At 39.0% G+C, this 19,149-nt stretch overlaps 1 protein-coding gene across 1 annotated transcript in view; it reads left to right on the top strand.

Moving 5' to 3' along the window:
- LOC131190214 (ephrin type-B receptor 5) overlaps nucleotides 1-19,149 on the top strand; it is a 198,609-nt gene that overhangs the window by 114,198 nt on the left and 65,262 nt on the right. The window contains exons 5-6 of the mRNA XM_058167359.1: nucleotides 15,624-15,779; nucleotides 17,198-17,536. Of these exons, the coding sequence (XP_058023342.1) occupies nucleotides 15,624-15,779; nucleotides 17,198-17,536 (495 nt within the window). The remainder of the gene's footprint in view (nucleotides 1-15,623; nucleotides 15,780-17,197; nucleotides 17,537-19,149) is intronic.

The following is a 19,149-nucleotide window of genomic DNA, read 5'->3' as shown; positions in this document are numbered from 1 at the left end:
CAAGTGATTCCTTTGTTTTGAAAATGTAGCTTAGAACTTCCTGGGTATTTCTGACTTCCTTAATAATAGATCATCATCTCTAAAATATATTTGTATGACCCTTGGGACCCAAGGGTTGGGTACAGAACACTGTTGCTACAACTCAGCATTCTAGTACTAGCGCTTCCCTTTAAAATACATAATATTAAACCAAAGAAGAAAGAAGTCTAAGCAAATTGTTGCCCTTGTAAGTAAAATGAGAGCTATTCCTGACTGTTGTGGCCAATTTTTGGGCCAGAACTCCAAGTGACAGTCAGGATGGATGAAATTTTATGACTCAACAACTTTTGAAAGCCAGTTTGGTGTAATGGGTAATGCACCAGGCTAGAAACAGGATACCCTGAGGTCTATTTCTGCTTTAGGTACAAAGCTGACTGGGTGATCTTGGGCCAGTCACTCTCCCTCAGCCCTTAGGAGCCGGCAATGCCAAATTGCTTCTGAAATCTTGCCAAGAAAACTGCAGGGACTTCTCCAAATAGCCTCCAGGAATCAACACTGACTCAAAGAAATAAAACAGAAAAAAAAATATTTCCAAAAGCAACTAAAGAGATTCTCACTCAACATTTCTATTAACAGCTCTCTCTGAAAGGAAGGAATATTGATCTGTATGGGGATGATAGTGATATGTCAAAAAATAGGTTTCAATGAATACTACTGTATGCATTCTAATGTCCAGGAACAAATAGATAAAAAATAATAAACTGCTGTGAGAATATTGAACTGCAGGTAGTCCTCAACTTACAACCAAATTTTCCATTGTTAAGCAAGACAGTTGTTAAGTGAGTTTGCCCCATTTTATTGCTTTTTTTTGCCACAGGTTAAGTGAATCACTACAGTTGTTAGTTTAGTAACATGGTTGTTAAGTGAATCTGGCTTCTGAATTGATTTTGCTTCTCAGAAGTTTGCAAATGGGGTTTACATGACCCCGGGACACTGCAACTGTCATAAATACATACCAGTTGCTAAGCGGCCAAATTTTGATCACATGATCATGGGGATGCTGCAACGGTCATAAGTGTGAAAAATGATCATAAGTCACTTTTTTTCAGTGCTGTTGTAACTTTGAACAGTCACTAAATGAATGGCTGTAAATCAAGGACTACCTGTTTGGTAAGGCTGCCAATGTAGATGATATAATTGGAGAAATTTTAAAATATATGTGTAATTTGCATTTATAGTGATTATGTAGCTTGTTTAATGAAGATACGAAGACTTCAACCGTGCCTGATGGTAGAATAATGATATTACTGCTATCTTATACAAAGGAATGTTAGCAAGAGTAATGTGAACAAGCACAACAACATTAGTTTGTTATTGGAAAAACATTTGGCAGAATTGTGACTCAAAGGATATAAGAACTGACAAAGTGCAAAAAGTGGGAAGTGCATGTGGCTTTTGTTCTAGGCAGGAAGTGTGAAGAGATTTACTCTCATTGAGAAATCCCTGAAAGTGAGAAACCGTACATTTACTGATTTACAGAATCTGTATGAAAAAGTTGAAAAGTTTGAACTATGGGATAGTTTGCATGAAGATTGAGCTAAAGATTGTTTGCTGAATATGATAAGAACAGTAAAGGATGTGGGAAGATAAATGGACCGCTTAGTGAATAGTTCATCTCTGAGCAGGGAGTAAGAAAAGAATGTGAGATATCTCTTTAATTTACTTATAAATTTATAAGACATGTTTTTGATGGTGATATGAATGTGTGTATATTTTTGTAAGCAGATTATACCTGAGAATCTGAATGATTTATGATGAACTTTCTCTTTCTCTCTGTCTCTCTGTCTCTCTCTCCCTCCCTCCTTCCCTCCCTCCCTCCCTCCCTCCCTCTCCCCAGATATTATCTATCCACCTATCTCGTTATCTTGTCCAAAATCAAAGTGGATTTGGGGTGACGTACAAAAGGACAAAAACCATACAAACAGCTAAAAATGTTAAACAGACAGGCAGCCCAGAATAAAATGATTCAATAAAGAGCAAAATCAACAAAACAAAACAAAACAAAACAAAGGCTTTAAACAAATAATAAACATCAACCCCAGGCCAGGAACCAAAGTCAGGTTTTCAAGGCTTTCTGGAACCCCAGGACTATGATGCACTGAGAGAATGGATCTGAACTGTAATGTATTAAAGACTGAGATACATGTGTTTGATGGAGAAAATGAAGTAAATAATTGCAGGTAAAAATAAGTGGTGAAGAACCAGACCAATAGATGATTTTTTTTACTTGCTTAGAGTTTACTAAAGGTGGAAAATTGAATGGAGAAATTTTAAGATGATGAGTGAGGAATTAGCATTTGATGAAAGAAGGAAAAATGGCTGTGTATAAGAATGTTTGTTTTGTTATATAGAAGTGAGAGTTGGATGTGTCAGAAGAAACAAAAAAAAATTAAGTGGGATGGAAATTAGTTAATTAAGAAGTCTGTGTGGCTAAAGAAGAGAGAGGTTTGACAATGATGGGTGTTGAATGTATGTGGCTCGAACAGAAGAGTGAGTAATTAGTACAGAAGTATACTGAGATAGTTTTGACATTTGGAGTCAAACAATGAGGATCAAATCATAATACAAATAAATGAAAGAAAAGTGAATGGGATAAAAAAGGGGGGGGGAGATTTGAATGGTTGAATTGTGTTGATAAGATCCACAAAAAGAACAAAAATGTATGAATTTGTGGATGAATATAGTAGTATTTGCAAGGACAGAAAGATATGCATGAGATAATAGATGCATTCAAAACATCTGTTTTGCCATAATGGTGCTGCATGTTTTTCAATGGTTTCTTTTCCGCTCTCACATTGATTACAACTGGTGGGGATGAAGAAATATTTAGCATGGTTACATTAGGACAAAAGGTATGCAGAGCTATACTTTAGGCATGATGATGGAATTCTAGGTAGGCTTATCATTTTTGGATCCACTTCTGTGATTCTCCCTTCACTGATGTCCAAAGACATTTCATCCCTCCTTCCCTCCCTCCTCTCTCTGCTAGGTTTCCCCCTCCCTCCCTCCCTCCCAAAAAAGGCATCCTTAAAGTTAAAGGTACATGAATTTGCCCTATTTTTCATTTCCACAAAAATTCATTTGATTTCAAGAGCTGCCTCTGCCTATTAGACAGAGACAGGCGTGGAGGGTGGAGCGGGAGGTACTTCCATCAGCCAAGCATATCAAGTTTTAGCTATAGCCTCAACCACATTGATGCAGGCCTTCTCATGCATAGCTGCCATTCGGAGCAGAAAATATCATTTCAAGACGTGACTCTGTGCAGTCTGGCTGAAGAAAAAAATTAAAATTTAATTCCCACTTATTGTGATTTTGAACATTTGTTAGCTGACTTCCCCATGCGGGCTAGGAGTGAGGCACAATTTTAAAAAGGCAATTTAAAACATGTAACAACATTAGTAAAATATACTAAAATAGGGCAAATCAGCAATAAATAGATTCTGAAAGGGGGAGCCATTTGAAATCTTAGACTGGAAGAGCTATAAAATGGTGAAATGTTCATTAGCCAGCGTAACAACAAGCTACAACCAGGACTGGTGAGTCTCTGGCAGATTGAATTCTGAGCAGGAGAAGTGGGATTTGATAAGATACCAACTCATGTGGTTTAGATTAAGTTGATGTATTCATAATAGTGTAACATTTTTTAGTTTTTGGCACTTGTAGGGTGGGAGGGAGCTATATGAATACAGGGAAGGAACCCCAGTGAGCCTTGAAATTAAGAAGATTCTCGTTCTGAAGTGTTTCTTAAATATGGCAGATGTTTTGGGAGAGAAAGAAGGAGTATTTCCACATAAAAATTCAGGTCCAGTTTGAAAGCAGCTCCATGCTCCTACCACCACATCAGTGATGGAAAGTTGGATTGTTTTATTCGAGGTTAGTTGAGACTGCTGTGAAAATTAGTGTGGTTTTTTTTTAAGATATTGGCTCTGTAGCCAGATGGAAGGTAAATTCACTCGGTTTTCCAAACTCTTAAACTTTATAGTTTTCCCTTAGTAGCTGAGACAGAAGGATGCCGGATGGCTGCTGCTGCTTAAAAATTGACTAGACTTTCTTGCACTTGACAAAGAGCAATGCACAACTAGAGGAGTGCAGCCATTGCCCCTTCCTTCTGTTCTTGTTACTGACCTCACCATCATTATTTTTGCAGCACAAGGGGGGAAAAAGAGGATATTCTGTAATATAATAGCAGAGCTGCACCTTAAAGTTGCCAAGCAGAATTTAAGGGCATTTCAGAGGCGAGCAGAAGGTCTGAGGAACTGGAAGAAGGAGAACGATTCAGCAATGAGAAAACTACTTATTGCTCCAAAGAAATTGCTGGACTGTGAGAAAAGAGCCTCAGTATTGGAACAAGTAGAGGGCTCATTAGTTATTTATATTTATTAAGAATTTTTGATTGAATAAAAGACTAAGCAAAAGAAAACCAAGAAACTGTAAAAAACAAAGAGAGAAGAAAAGTTGAAGCTAAGAAATGTGATGACTTCCAACCTTATTTTGTACATAGAATTACAATCTTAGCCCCTCATGACTCTTAGATATTATACAACTCCCTTCGGTACTCATTTAATCCACGTCTTTCTTAATGTTCAAATACTGGAGCAAGTAGTATGTAAACATTACACTTTTTTTATAGGAATACACTAAGCTCATGCTATCTATGGCAGGATTGTCAAACTCGAGGCCCCTGGGCCAGAACCAGCCTCTGGGGGTGCTTAAATCCAGCCCATGAGGCTGGGCTGGAAATATCAAAGGATCGGCCCGTGGTGCCTCTGCTGGCCAAAATGGGCCCATTTTTGGCTTGGCAGAGTGCTGCTGGAGGCCAGGAAGGCTGAAAACAGGCCGCGTGGGGGCCTCGGGAGGCCTCTGCACGGCCTGTTTTTGACTGGCAGAGTGCTGCTAGAGGCATCTGTGTCATTTTGTTCCCCAAACCCCACTGCCGGCCCGCGGAGAAGAACTACAATGCTGATCCAGCCCTTGAAGAAATCCAGTTTGACACCCCTGATCTATGACATGTATTGAAATGTGCTGATCCTGCTTCAGAAGAGGCAGCCCACACTCAAATGGCTGGAAAGAGAAAAGCTGGAAAAAGTTATGTCCCCATCAGAGGACTTATGTATCAGGATTACTTGGTGGCAGCTCTCTTAGGCTGTCCTTTCTGAGAAGATGGATTTCCTTCTGATTCACTTTGGAGATTCAAAGCAAGAGAATCCTGTCAATCTGCTGTTTGAGGCACATCAGAGGCCAAAAGGGTAGATATACTTTATCCAAACAAGAAACCATATATATATATATATTTGTATGAAAGGCTGAAACAAGCAGACAGGGAATGCCACTGAGTACCCTAGAATGAAAGATTATCTGTTCATGTATTTTTCTGCAAGACTGCAGGGGGAAAAACCCCTAAGGGTAGAAGTTAAATTCCACATAGCAGCTCTTTGTGACTCTGTCATTTTGGGGGGTCTGGGGTGGGAGAGATTCTCAGCTGTGAACTGCCTGGGAGCTCTGCTCTGCTCCGCCCATTTGTAAGCCCTCAGAGTTACAGCTGGTACAAGCCCTAGCATGCATATTAAGTTCTGAGATTGGTTTGGGAGATGCAGGGAGGGGTAGGTAGATTTTTGTCCATAAGGATGATCACTCTCTTGGAACAGACTGGTATGTGGACAACAGAGCCTCTCTTTTATCTCCTGTGTAATTCTCCTTCTGCTAGTGAGAATCTAGAAGCAAAAGCAGCTGCTCCCTTCCAGCCATTTTCTATTCCATATAATCCTTTCTCTGCCTTTCCCTCTATACGGCAGTATGGTGTGAACTGTTTTCTAGGCATCAAGAAGGATATTCCAAGACTTCCTAATTCCTTGTTTTTGTGTTTTCATCTAAAAGATGCTTCTGCTGTTCTGGCCATTCATGGGCTTTCAGTTTCATTGATGTTCAACTTAAAGGGTATCTTTTCATGTTTGTTGATTGCTGTAGAATCATTTACAGATGATTTAAAGTAGAAGTGACTCAAAGGCCACTTATAGACAATTTTTGACTTTGGATAGGTAGATTATAGATAGATAGATGATATAGGTAGGTAGGTAGGTAGGCAGACAGACAGACAGACAGACAGACAGACAGACAGACAGGGATGGATGGGAAGGAGGGAGGGAGGGAGGGAGGGAGGGGGAAGGAAGGAAGGAAGGCAGGAAGGATTGGATATAAGAAACAAGCATGAGAGAGGATGGAGCCAGGGGTGGGTTCCAAATCCTGTCACTACCGGTTTGCTCATGTGTGCGTTTGTGCGTGCAGCGCTTCTGCGCATGCACAGAAGTGTCCAGGCAGGTGGACAGAGTCTCCCACTGTTGCCGCTACCGGTTCGCCCGATCCAGTGTGAACCAATAGCAACCCACCACTGGAAGGAGGTTCTATTCCTCTTTAACCCATTATACTTAACGGTAAGTGTAAAAACAAAAAGAAAACCTGAAACAGTTCTTCAGCCAGCCCTACTCTGTGCTCATCTATTTATACATTACTAAAACTCTTGTCATGACCTTTCACTGGTGAAATAATGCATCACAGGGCAACAATTTTTGATCCAAGGTATCTTAAATTGGCTAACTTATGGAATGTGTCCAAAATCTGGAACAAATGAGAATATAAACCAAACTAAAAGCAGATGGAAAAGGGAAAAAAGTGTACCTATATTTCATTGCAAACTAGACTTCAATGCATGTCAAAAGGGAAACTTTTTCCTAGGAGAATATTACTATATAAATGGCATTCAAAGGATGTGTGCACTCAAACTGTTCAATAATAGTGATGTGTGATTCCCAGCTGTATTATAGAAGTATTTTTCACTCGGCTTTACATAATGTTCTCCTTTCCCCAGTGATTTATACCTCTACTCAAATAAGTTTTAAAACAATTCAAAAGTATGCAGATTTGGGAGTCAATTCACACCTTGTATATTAGACACATTTTTGCTTGCCTTTTTGTAAGTCGGGAGGGGGGGCATCTTTATATATAAACGTTCCTCCCAGGTATGAATGCTTGAAATTATCTTTTTCTAACCTCATTGTGTATTTGCTGTATTGAAGCTTTATTGGAAGGAAAGCAGCTTTAAAAGACCAGCGGCGAGAAAGACAAAATTGTTGGGACCAGATGTGGCTCTGTTCCTCCAAATGCTCATTTCAGTGGGGAGGGAGGGAGGAGGCATCATGTTATCTTAAAAATATTTCTGATTTCCAACTGAAAACATAATTTATACTATTACAAAATCAAAGGCATTCCATGAACTCTAGGTTTCATGAGAACCTCGTCTAATGGGTCTCAGAACCATATGAATCTGCTAACTTGAAGAGCACCCAGAGACTTCAACTGGTCCAGAATGCGGCTGCGCGGGTAGTAGAAGGAGCAACTCGAGGCTCCCATGTAACACCTCTCCTGCACAAGCTACACTGGTTGCCGGTGGTCTTCCGGGTGCAATTCAAAGTGCTGGTTACCACCTTTAAAGCGCTCCATGGCATAGGACCGGGTTATTTACGGGACCACCTGCTGCTACCAATTGCCTCCTATCGACCAGTGCGCTCCCATAGGGAGGGTCTCCTCAAGGTGCCGTCGGTCAGACAATGTTGACCGACGACCCCCAGGGGGAGGGCCTTCTCTGTGCGGGCTTCCTGCCCTCTGGAACGAGCTGCCTCCAGGGTTACGTCAAATCCCTGACCTCCGGACCTTTCGCCGCGAGCTGAAGACACTCTTGTTTCATCGCGCAGGGCTGGCCTAATAGTTTTAATGGGGGTTTTTATTAGAGTTTTTAGTCTCTCTTAGCCAAACTGAATTTAGGTTTTTAAAATGTTTTTAATGTTTGTATTTCTGTTTTTACCTGGCTGTAAACTGCCCTGAGTCCTTCGGGAGAACGGCAGTATATAAATCAAAATAATAAATAAATAAATAAATAAACTATTGTGACTCCTCTTATTCTACCACAAACCTTTTTGGGTGGGCCCAAATTTTTAAATTGCTAGTTGCCTAGGCATCTAGGATAGATTGCCTGTGCATCTAGGTAGGTACTCACATGATGCTTTGCGAGAATCAGTTTCTTTAAATCACAAATGCCTAACAATGATATTCTGACAAATAATTTGGTGAATTTTTATTTGAGACTGGAAACAGCATGGAAACATTTATTGTCATATATCTATCTCTATATCTCTATCTATCTATCTATCTATCTATCTATCTATCTATCTATCTATCTATCTATCATCTATCTATCTATCATCTATCCATCTATCTATCTTTTATCTATCTTCTCTTGGGTATTAAGCCCAAGATATCTAATGCATTGAGAACTTTGGAGGGTCCTTTTAGGTGAATAAAATAAGATCTTTTGTTAAGCTAAAGCCTAAACTTCCTAAACAACTCTTACATTCAGCTTTCATTGAGGCACTTAGAGCAACTAGGCTTATATAGCACAAAACTTGTTTCTTACTATAGTGGGTGGGGAATGATGGCCCTTTTATGATTTTGGGTTTCAATTTGCAGAATTCCTGAGCTGGCTCAGGAATTCAGGGAGTTGGTGGATAAGTCATGAAGATGCCATCGTTCCCCCACCTCTGCTTTAGTAGATATTAGGTATTGTCTTGTTGCTGTACTGAACAGTGGTGGGTTGCTACCGGTTCGCATTGGATCGGGCAAATCGGAAGGGCAGTGGTAGGAGGCTCCATCCACCTGCCCTGATGTCTCTGCTTGTGCGCGAACATGTGCACGTCTACGAGCGAACCGGTAGTGATGGGATTTGAAACCCAGTTCTGGTACAGAAAGTCTACACTACTGTGATGGTATCTTCAAGTAGAATGAGGGAAGGAGTGAAGAGGTTGGCAGATTTAGTCCTTGCAGGGCAGGAAGCAATGCAGACTGGAATTTCTCCCAAATTGCTGAAGCCCTTATATGGTTGTTCCCAAAAGAATGTAGTCATTCTGAAGAGATTTTTATAAATAGGTGAGCAGCAATACAGGAGTAACTGATCATCTCATGATATTCTGGCTCCTTGCTCCTGATAATTACTTGGTCAATTTCACCTATAAATCAGAGCTTAATAAAGATTTGAACATTGTTGCTGCTTATAATTATGGCTTTGATTACTTTTTAGTTATTCTGGGATGGAGATATAGACAAGTGTGAACTATTCCATATTTGCCTGGTCCCTGCCTTTATTGGTGGAGTAAATCATATTAAAGATATTTGATTTTATCTAACTGAATTTTCTTTATATGATTGAACGGATCCATTTTGTTTGAAAATGCATTAGAAGCAGCCAATGTAGGTAATTAGTAAACAACTTCTAATTTCACTTTTTCTACCGTAAGGTGACTGAGCAGAAGGTAACCTTTTTGCTCTAGGGGTTTTGTTTTATTTAACTGAGGATGTTGGTTTTCTAAATAAATTCCAGGCTATCTTTAGAATAAATCTGCCCTGATGGGCATTCTGTAACTAGCAATAGAAAAGTACTTAAGCCTGGGTGATTCTCTCTTGCAAACTGTGAAGGAGCGGGATAGACTGGAATTGCCAGAGATCGCTTTGTAGTAAGCTTAATTAACTATTCTGTTCCCCTGGCAAAGTTTGACATAACCAGAGGCCAACCTATACAAGTTTCTTCTTGATGCTGTAACATTTGGCTCACTCATATGACATCTGGCACATTCCCTCAGAAATTTTCTGACACTATTTTCCCATCGGTATGCTATTTCCACCCCCATCCCACCCCCCCATACCCCTCCTGAGTTTGATAAATTTCACTAATGTTGCTGTCTAAAATTTCTGTTCATATCTGAATTATATAAACTTCGGAATGGAGATACTATAAACATTTACTAGTGGGAGTATCTTCAAAGCTATAGAACCAGTCTGGCAACATTTCTACCCATCGTTCACCTTTGACCTGAGGCAAGATTCTTCTGCATTGCATTTGTTTTATAACTGGATCGCTAGTTAGCCATGTTTAAGAGAAGAGTCAGATTCTGGGTGTGCTGTTATACAGCTGACACAACCTTTTTTTTCTTTTTAAACCCTTACTGTTCCAGAATGCCACAAGTTGATTCATTTATTTAAAAAAAAGCAAATATAAATCATATGTAATATCTTATTGGACTTCTCACATTCAAAACTGTAGCAGAATATTCATGACATATCCACCATTCTATATGAGATGTGATCTTTCAAACTCTTTCTGGTTCTCTTGCAATTAAAACACTACAGTATGTGCTGGTGTGTGGCATTTGATTATATTACAGTCACAGCAGATACTGTGCGGTATTCATTAGCATGTGACCTCTAGAGAGGCTTTGCATATGAAAAAGCCCAAGTGGGCTCCAGCATTGACTGCATCCAGAATTTCAGCATAGCATAGCAATTTAACACTCTTTAATAGGTTTGCTGGATTGCAATCCAGAAATCCCCCATAGCTTTCAGTCTGCTAAAGCCCATCTCCTTCCCCTGTTTTGTTTTTTTTAATTTTATAACTTGTTTAGAGTTCTGCTAACTGCTGCAGGTGAATTATAGACCAAACCGAGAAAATTAAATGGAAGAAAACCATTGTAAATTAAAAAGTCCAAATGAAGTCTTTGGGTTGCAAAATGACAGATGGTTTTAAACCAGCAAGTTCACTTGCTTCTTGAATCTAAAATAGCTAAAATGTTATTGTGGTTTATCCTATAATAAAATGTAAGTTTGTTGCACAGTAAAGACTAACATGGCAACTTCTTTTGAAATTTGTGACTCCATCAGAAGATCATATTCCAGGTTCTTATTTGTTTTCATCCCCGAGGCATTAAAACACATGTATTTAGAATAAAACTGGAATCAGTGCATGTGAGTAGAACTGGCTTGAACTATCTATGAGGTTTCCTTTTCATTAGAGCTGCATTTTTATGGCTTTTGTGAATGCACAATGCCATTATGTAGAAATCTGGAGGCAGATATGTGGTATTCCTAACCTCAAAAAGGCAGAGAGGTATTACAGATAACTAAACAGCAACAGCAGTAGTAGCATAATGCTTTTATCAGGATATCCTAAGTTAGCTTCTGTAAACTTTAGATCCAAAAATTCAGGACTTAAGCTACTCTTAATGAAAATATAGTAACAGTAGTATATCCTCAGCACATTGATTATGCAACATTTTTAGTGGATTAATTTGTTAAATTAGCACCTGAAGGCAGGACAAAAAGCAATAAAAAGGTAAAAGTTCCCCCGCACATGCGTGTTAGTTGTTTTCGGCTCTAGGGGCGGTGCTCATCTCCATTTCTAAGCCGAAGAGCCACCACTGTCCGAAAATGTCTCCATGGTCATGTGGCCGGCATGACTCAACTCCGAAGGCTCATGGAATGCAGTTACCTTCCCACCAAAGGTGTTCCCTATTTTTCTAGTTGCATTTTTTACGTGCTTTCGAACTGCTAGGTTGGCAGAAGCTGGGACAAGTAGCAGGAGCTCACCCCATTACACAGCACTAGGGATGAACTGCTGAACTCCCGACCTTCTGATCGACAAGCTCAGCGTCTTAGCCACTGAGCCACTGCATCCCCAAGAAGCAATAGATGATCTTTAAACTAATCAAGGAGAGAACCAACCTAGAACTACAGAAGAATTTCCTGGCAGTTAGAACAATTAATCAGTGGAAAGACTTGTCTCCAGAAATTGTGGCAGCTCCAACAATGGAGGTTTTAAAGAAGAGATTGAACAACCGTTTGTCTGAAATAGCAATAGCACTTACTTATATACGGCTTCATAGTGCTTCACAGCACTCTCTAAGCAGTTTACAGTGTCAGCATATTGCCCCCAACAATCTGGATTCTCATTTTACCGACCTTGGATGGATGGAAGGCTTGAGCCAGTGAGGAACAAACTCCTGGCAGTGAGCTGAATTAGCTGAATTAGCCTGCAATACTGCATTCTAATCACTGCACCGCCACAGCTCCAGAAATAATATAAGGTTTCCTATTTGAGCAAGAGATTGGACTAGAAGACCACTAAAGTCCCTTCCCACTCTGTTATTTTATTAACAAGTTTCTTTGTACCAACAATGACCCATTTAAGATAGATTTGCATGTTAGATGTTTTCATTTGGCATATCAGAAATATGCATTGGATTTGGTTCATTTGCAGAAGATGGACATAGTCAATTTCTACCCCAAATTATTTCTATGCACTTTTCCAGATTCCATTTGAAAAGCTCAGAAACTGCAGAAGCTGATAAATTCCTGAGTTCCCGTAGATATATTAGTCTGTCAAGTGTTGATTAAGTCTGTTCCTACTGAAAATCATAGAAATAGCTTATCTATTCAACTCCCATTCTGCATTTTTCAATCCAGAAATAAGTTTCAGTTTTTTCCCTACTTTATTGTAAAAAAACAACTTTAAAGTATCTGTTTTTATATATTTGCTTATCATAAGCAGGGACTGTGACCACAGTATACATTTTCGTTTCCTAATTGCTTATATTTTGGTGACTCTTGTAATAACTAAATATAAAGAAACTCTGGAGGGTGGACCAACTGAATATGTGTGTGTGTGTGTGTGTGTGTGTGTGTGTGAGAGAGAGAGAGAGAGAGAGAGAGAGAGAGAGAGAGAGAGAGGGAGGGAGGGAGGAAGGGAGAGAATGAATGAATGAATGAATATCAATGTGAATCTTGGCTGCCCAAGAACTACCATTTCATTCTCAGATTTCATAGGAGGTAGCTACGCTGGTGCTCTATATTTGCTATTTCATTATAGAGTAGAGTAGAGTAGAATGGAATGGAATGGAATGAAATGGAATGGAATAGAATAGAATAATTTTTTGGCCCAAGTGTGATCAGACACATAAAAGATTTGTCTCTGTGCATCAGTGCTCAGTGTACATACAATGAATGTGTAGAGATTTAGAGATTAGGATGCGTAGAGATTTTCTAGCTCTTGTTTTTCCAGTCTTTTGGCCCTTCTTCCTATTAAAGCATATGCAGCAGCTAATAAAAATAGAATGAAAAGTTGATCCTTTGTTAAAAGTAATTGTTAAACATCATAGAGTGGGATGGAGGGAGGAATCATATAAAGTTTCCTTGAATATGAAGCATTTTGAGCCATCATGTTTTTGGATTTAGCTCCTACTTTTTTTCTTTTTTAAAAAAAAGAATATGTCGTAACTCATACTCTTCTCAACACTGGTTCATATTGTTGAATCTCCTGAGAAACATTTTTCAGTATATTTATAACTTGGATTTTCCTTTAGGGAGCACAGAGTGGCTTTGGCTGAGTTTTTAGGCAATCTTACATAAAGTCTACACAGAAACACTGTATAGCTATAGACCGAGGTTTGCTGGTTACATACTTAATGTAATCTGAATAGCTTGCTTAGAGACATCTCCATTACCGTTCTATTGTAATACAAGCTCCACCCCTTTGGGAAGTGTGCGTAACATGGTTTTCTTCATTGGCCCCCTCCTTATCCCCACCTGCTGGTCATCCCTAAGATGACCAATGAGCTTATCGGCTTTTAAAAAAATGTATGTAGTTTTCAGACACCATTTGGTTGTCTCATCCAATAATGTTGAATTTAATTCAAATCGTTTTAATTAAAAAATAATAAGAAGAAAAAGCGGTGATTTTCAAGAAGAATCTGTGGTCTGAGCTCTAATTCTCTACCTATGCTTTGGAGCACTGAATTAAAGGAGATCCTTAACACTTAAATAAAGAACCTTCACGAAGTTTGTTTCCAGGAACTCTAGATTTTGAAGTAAACAAGATGTATTTGGGATGCTATGGTTAGATTATTATAAGATCTGGTTGTAAAAATGTAGGTGATGTTGCCTTCTAATTAGTAAAGACTACTGTCATTTTTTGGGAATTGTTTGTTTTCAGAATGCCTCTGAATATGTATTTGCTCAGCACACAACCAAAGGAAAGAACATGCTTTGATTTCTTAATCTCAGCTGTCTTTTTTTAAAGAACATCAATATTGGCCACTGTTAGGAAACAGTACCCTCAGCTAAAATAAATGCCTATCCCACAAGACAGTAGGATCCCGTGTGCTTGACAGAAATTCTAGTTCCACATCCTGCATTCCTTTGTAACTGGCAAAATAAGAAGTGTTTGGTTTCAAATCAGACTTAAATCAGCCATGTTAAGAAAATGACATACGTATTAATATAAACCATAATATAATACACAATATAATATACATGTCTGGCCAAGCAGGCAGTGATAATACTAATGAATATCATTCTAAATTATTATAAATAATATATTAAAGGGGATAGGGGAAACCTTCACCTTTATTATTATTATTAATAAAGGTAAAGGTTTCCCTCCCCTATCTAGTTGTGTCCGACTCACCTGTTTCTTAGCCAAAGGAGCCCAGCATTGTCTAAAGACTCTTTGGTGTCATGTGAACGGTATGACTATATGCTGAGGTGCACAGAATGCTGTTACCTTGCCACCAAAGTGGTATCTATTTATCTACTCACATTTGCATGCTTTCAAACTGCTAGGTGGGTAGGAACTGAAGCAAGTAACGGGACTCACCTTATTGTGAACCCAGGATGTTAGCTTTCCAGCTGACAAGCTCAACATCTTTAACTGCTTTAATACATCCCCTTGTATTAATAATATTAATGACTAATTCACCATCAGTCCATCGCAAAAGGCAGCTTTCCTCGGAATAGCTTACATCGTGCAATGATATCTATAAAACCATCAGAGTTCCACATCTGCCTATCCCCAGGTTCTTAGGAAGAATTTGATTGGTGATAAAAATGCGAAATCCTGTATGAACATCTGGCTGAGAATATGATGAACCATAATAATCAATCAAATATATAAAGGGGAGTGGTTGTAAATTATGATATTGGAGAAGTTTTGATATTTCTTGGGGGGGTTGGTTTTATTTCTCAAAAAGTCTTATTAATATTGGATCAAACACTGAAGGGATTTTGTTTAGATTTTTTATGTATACAAAATAGTATCATGTTTATGAGTGTGATCTTCAACATTCCGCCCCCAGTTGTGCTTTTGATATTAATATTTTATTCTCGGCGTGTCCACAGACATAATCACTGGCTCCAAAGTGGTGATAGGATGTTTAAATCCTGCCACCTTTCACTGTATGTGCAGGCAGTGAATGCATCATATGTTTAAAAGGGGTGGGGTCTTCTTCACTTGTTCATGTGCCCTTATTTGAAGCCAGCAACCATTTCTGCAAGTGCCCTGATTATTTGGTCAGCCTACACAAGAAATTCATATGTATCTAAATTAATTATTTTTCATCACACTGAATTAGAACTGATAGGAAAAGAGGCAGGACATTAGTCACAGGCCTGCATTAGTCACAGCGTGACTGATGATGCCTCCCTGGATTTTTCGAAGTTCCCAGCCAGCATGCCAGTTGGGAATTTTGGAAATAAGGTACCAGGCTGGGAAAAGATGGATTAGAAAGCCTCTGTTGATATTTCTGTGTTCAGTAAAATCTATAGTTTTGTCATCTGTTGCAGCTGGATATAGAATCAATCCACAAAAAATAGAGTTGCTGATCTGCTGAAATTAAACAGATTGTTCTCTGTTTCTGTCTCTTTTATATTTTTAGCTTGTCCCAGAGGCACCTTCAAAGCATCGGCTGGAGATGCCCCTTGCAGTCCTTGCCCTACCCACAGTTATGCTACCATCCCAGGCTCCCGTGAATGTGCCTGCCAGACTCACTATTACCGTGCTTCTTCAGACGTCTCAGATGCCCCCTGTACCAGTAAGTATCTGAGAATAAGGGGGACTGGCTTAGTTTGGTCCTTGTTTCCTTTTATATCTTGGGTTCTTCTTCTGGCCCAGTCTGTGTTTTGCTCCTTTTCCTTCAGCGTCTTCCATGATTCTTTCCCTGTGCTTTAGTTTCTTCCTCAAGTCCCTCCTCTTTTTTTCTGAGGTCCCTAGTCCAGTTCTGTTACATTTCATGCATTAGAGAGGTGTGTTTCCAAAATTGTTCTTTTTGAATTTCCTCTTGTACAGACCTATGGAAAGAACAAGGGTCTCCAGCCTTTCTAGGCTAGCTGCCTATTTAAAGTTGTGAAGAATAAGTGATTGTTGGGTGGGGGTGGGAGAGAGGTTACTCATTTACAAAGTGGCTGTTCAAATATGACCTCAAGATTTAAAAATGAAGATAGTGGTGGAAAGTAGTTTATGGTATTGCAGATTCCATTGGCATAGCCACATCAGTCTGTGACCTTAAAAAGAGCGAAGTATCTTGTGGCTTTTTAAAGACTAATTTACTATTTTTTTTAAAAAAAAAATTGACCTTGCATTGGTAACATTCACAGGAATCAATATAGCCACAGAGACTCTGGTGATCTCCATCTTGATTCTTCTCTTCTGAGGATTTTGATCACATCTTTTTCCTCCTTTTTTACCTACCAAGTCATTTTGTGTTCACCATCATTGCTATTTGATTTCTAGACATAATTGTTAAAGTTAAGTAGAATGTCCATCAATCAGAGAATTGTCTGTATTTTTTAGGAGAAATAGGTTGTAGCTTAATTAATTTTAAGGTGTATCCCTATGGCAAGCATTTTGCGAACAGCCATGATTCAGTGACATTTGTTGTTTCGGGGATGTTTATATTAAATTTGTTTGTGTTTAAGACACATCAAGATTCTTTGTTGAAACTCAAGATGTACTTTTAAAAAATCTTGAAAAGCATAGTGAAGCAAAAGCATAGTGAAGGTTGCAATTAGATTCATATTCATGAATATCCAAATTATTATTATTATTATTATTATTATTATTATTATTATTATTATTATTATTATTATTATTATTATTATTATTATTATTATTATTATCTGGCTGGGTTAGGCAATGACAGCTGGTCTAAATTGAAATATTCCTTATTTTGATTGCTCCATTAGCAAAATATGGGGATTTTAAGAGGTGGGGAGGGAAATGAAAGTGGGGTTCCCTACTGGTGGTAGTAGTAGCAATTCTTGAAATCTGGAAACAATTTGTCATGGCTGTAGGCTGCTTTGGGGTACCAAACTTTGTATTTTTCATTCTTGAAATTTGGGTTAAAATCGTTTCTTGGGAAAGGTTTCTGTCGAGTTACATTTTACTTAGTTTGTTCCAGAGATAATGATTGTATTTCAGTTTTTCAGGATTTCATTTTCCACTGTTTCATAGGCATCCCATCAGCTCCTCGGGATCTCAGCTATGAAATAATTGGATCCAATGTCCTCCTGACCTGGCGTCTCCCAAAGGATCTGGGTGGTCGAAAGGATGTTTTCTTCAATGTCATCTGCAAAGTGTGTCCAAATGGCTCTCCAGGGCCTTGTGTCCGTTGTGGGGACAGTGTTCAGTTTGAACCCCGGCAGGTGGGGCTGACCGAAAGCCGGGTGCAAGTGTCCAACCTCCTGGCTCGTGTTCAGTATACTTTTGAGATTCAAGCGGTCAACCTTGTGACTGAACTGAGCCCAGATTCTCCACATTATGCTGCCATCAATGTCAGCACTAGCCAGTCAGGTAAGGAGCATTTTTTGTTGATTATCATTGCTTATTTTAACCCCTCTTGTTCCTCTATTTTCCTTTCCAGTCTTAATCTCTATTTTTTTGCTGTGGGTAATGATGAAATAAAACCAAAGAGGACAATGGGTTTCCACTAATAGTGCGGGAGCGAACTTTAGATAGAACCTCAGTCTCACCCCATTTATGACCAAATATCAACTTTTTAGATAAGACTACCTTGGATCTTGATTTTGTGGCTATGTGAAGTCACAGATGATGCAAGCTGCAGAAGCAAATCTCCATTTTCTTATTTTCCATATGGTCTACATCAGTAGTGGTTTTAACTTACCTTCACTACCGGTTTGGAACTGGGAGTGCGCGCATGCGTGTGCTTGCTTTGCTTGCTCGCGGAGCGTCTGCATGTGCACAGAACTTCCATGATGACGTCTGGATGGGTGGGCAGAGCCTCCCACCACCGCCGCTATCAGTTCACCCAAACTGGTAGAAACCCATCACTGGTCTACACTGTCTTTCCACTCTGTTGTGAAAGATGTCCACAGATGCATTTCAGGGTGTATTTTCGAGATGTTGAGCCTAATGCTGGGACATTCTTCTCACCTAACACTGGAGAATTGGGGTGAGGCTCTGTACCTTTTTAAGCGGTCCAGCAAGATCCCCAGGTATTGATCACCTTGCAAGATTTTGTAAGGATATGAAAAATAAATCTTGCAAGATTTTGAAAACCTTTAAGATCTCAGCCTACATTTCATAGGGCCATCTAGAAATGTCATGGATGTCTACGAGCCCCTGTTGCCAATAGATTTGAGCATCTTTTATACTTTTTAACACCATGCTCAGGTTGTAATACGATGCACAGATTGTAATATTTCATGGAACAGGTAAGTTATATCATCAATATGTTTCATTAACTTCTCATATTTAATGGGACTTGTTACAGCATTGCTAGATAAAGCTATCCTGAGTTGCCGAGTGAAAGCATGTATTCCCATGGCCTTTGATAAAACTTTTTATTTTGCTTGAATCCACTCCCCAAAAACTTGGCAAAAGGGAAAGAACTTGCCTTCGCAATTCAGAAGAAGATCTTTGAAGTGGAATATTTGGCTCAGTATAATACTTTGAACATTTTAAAATCTATGTAAATAGTGAATATTATTAAAGTCATGCTCTTTGGATTTACTGTCTCAAGCATTAGTCCCTTGGGACAGCCAATCCCTTTAGATTCCCAGCCTAACATGCCTTCTCTTATTATTACTAAAGGTACTAAGATGATAACTGCTATTCCTACTTGGAAATTGTACAGCATTTTCACACGCTCAATATGCTTTATATAATTGTTCAATGATCCATATTATAGATGGGAAGATTGAGTTTGGGAGACAGTAGATTGCCTAAGACCACTTACTGAATTTATAGCTAAGGTGAGATTGGAACAACTGAATTTTGTTTCATCGCTTAATCTGTTGAAAATCAGAATGACTGCTGTCTTCTTCCTTTCCTCCCACTCTAGCACAGTCAGATGATGACATGTCTGTTTTTTTCCTTACTTACTTGACAGAGGAGCCAACTATATCAGTTAGGAGATCAATTGCTATGAGAAATGGAACCCTTTA

This window comes from Ahaetulla prasina, chromosome 2, assembly GCF_028640845.1.
Source record: "Ahaetulla prasina isolate Xishuangbanna chromosome 2, ASM2864084v1, whole genome shotgun sequence".
Taxonomy (NCBI): Eukaryota; Metazoa; Chordata; class Lepidosauria; order Squamata; family Colubridae; genus Ahaetulla; species Ahaetulla prasina.
This window is presented reverse-complemented; position numbering and strand designations above follow the sequence as displayed.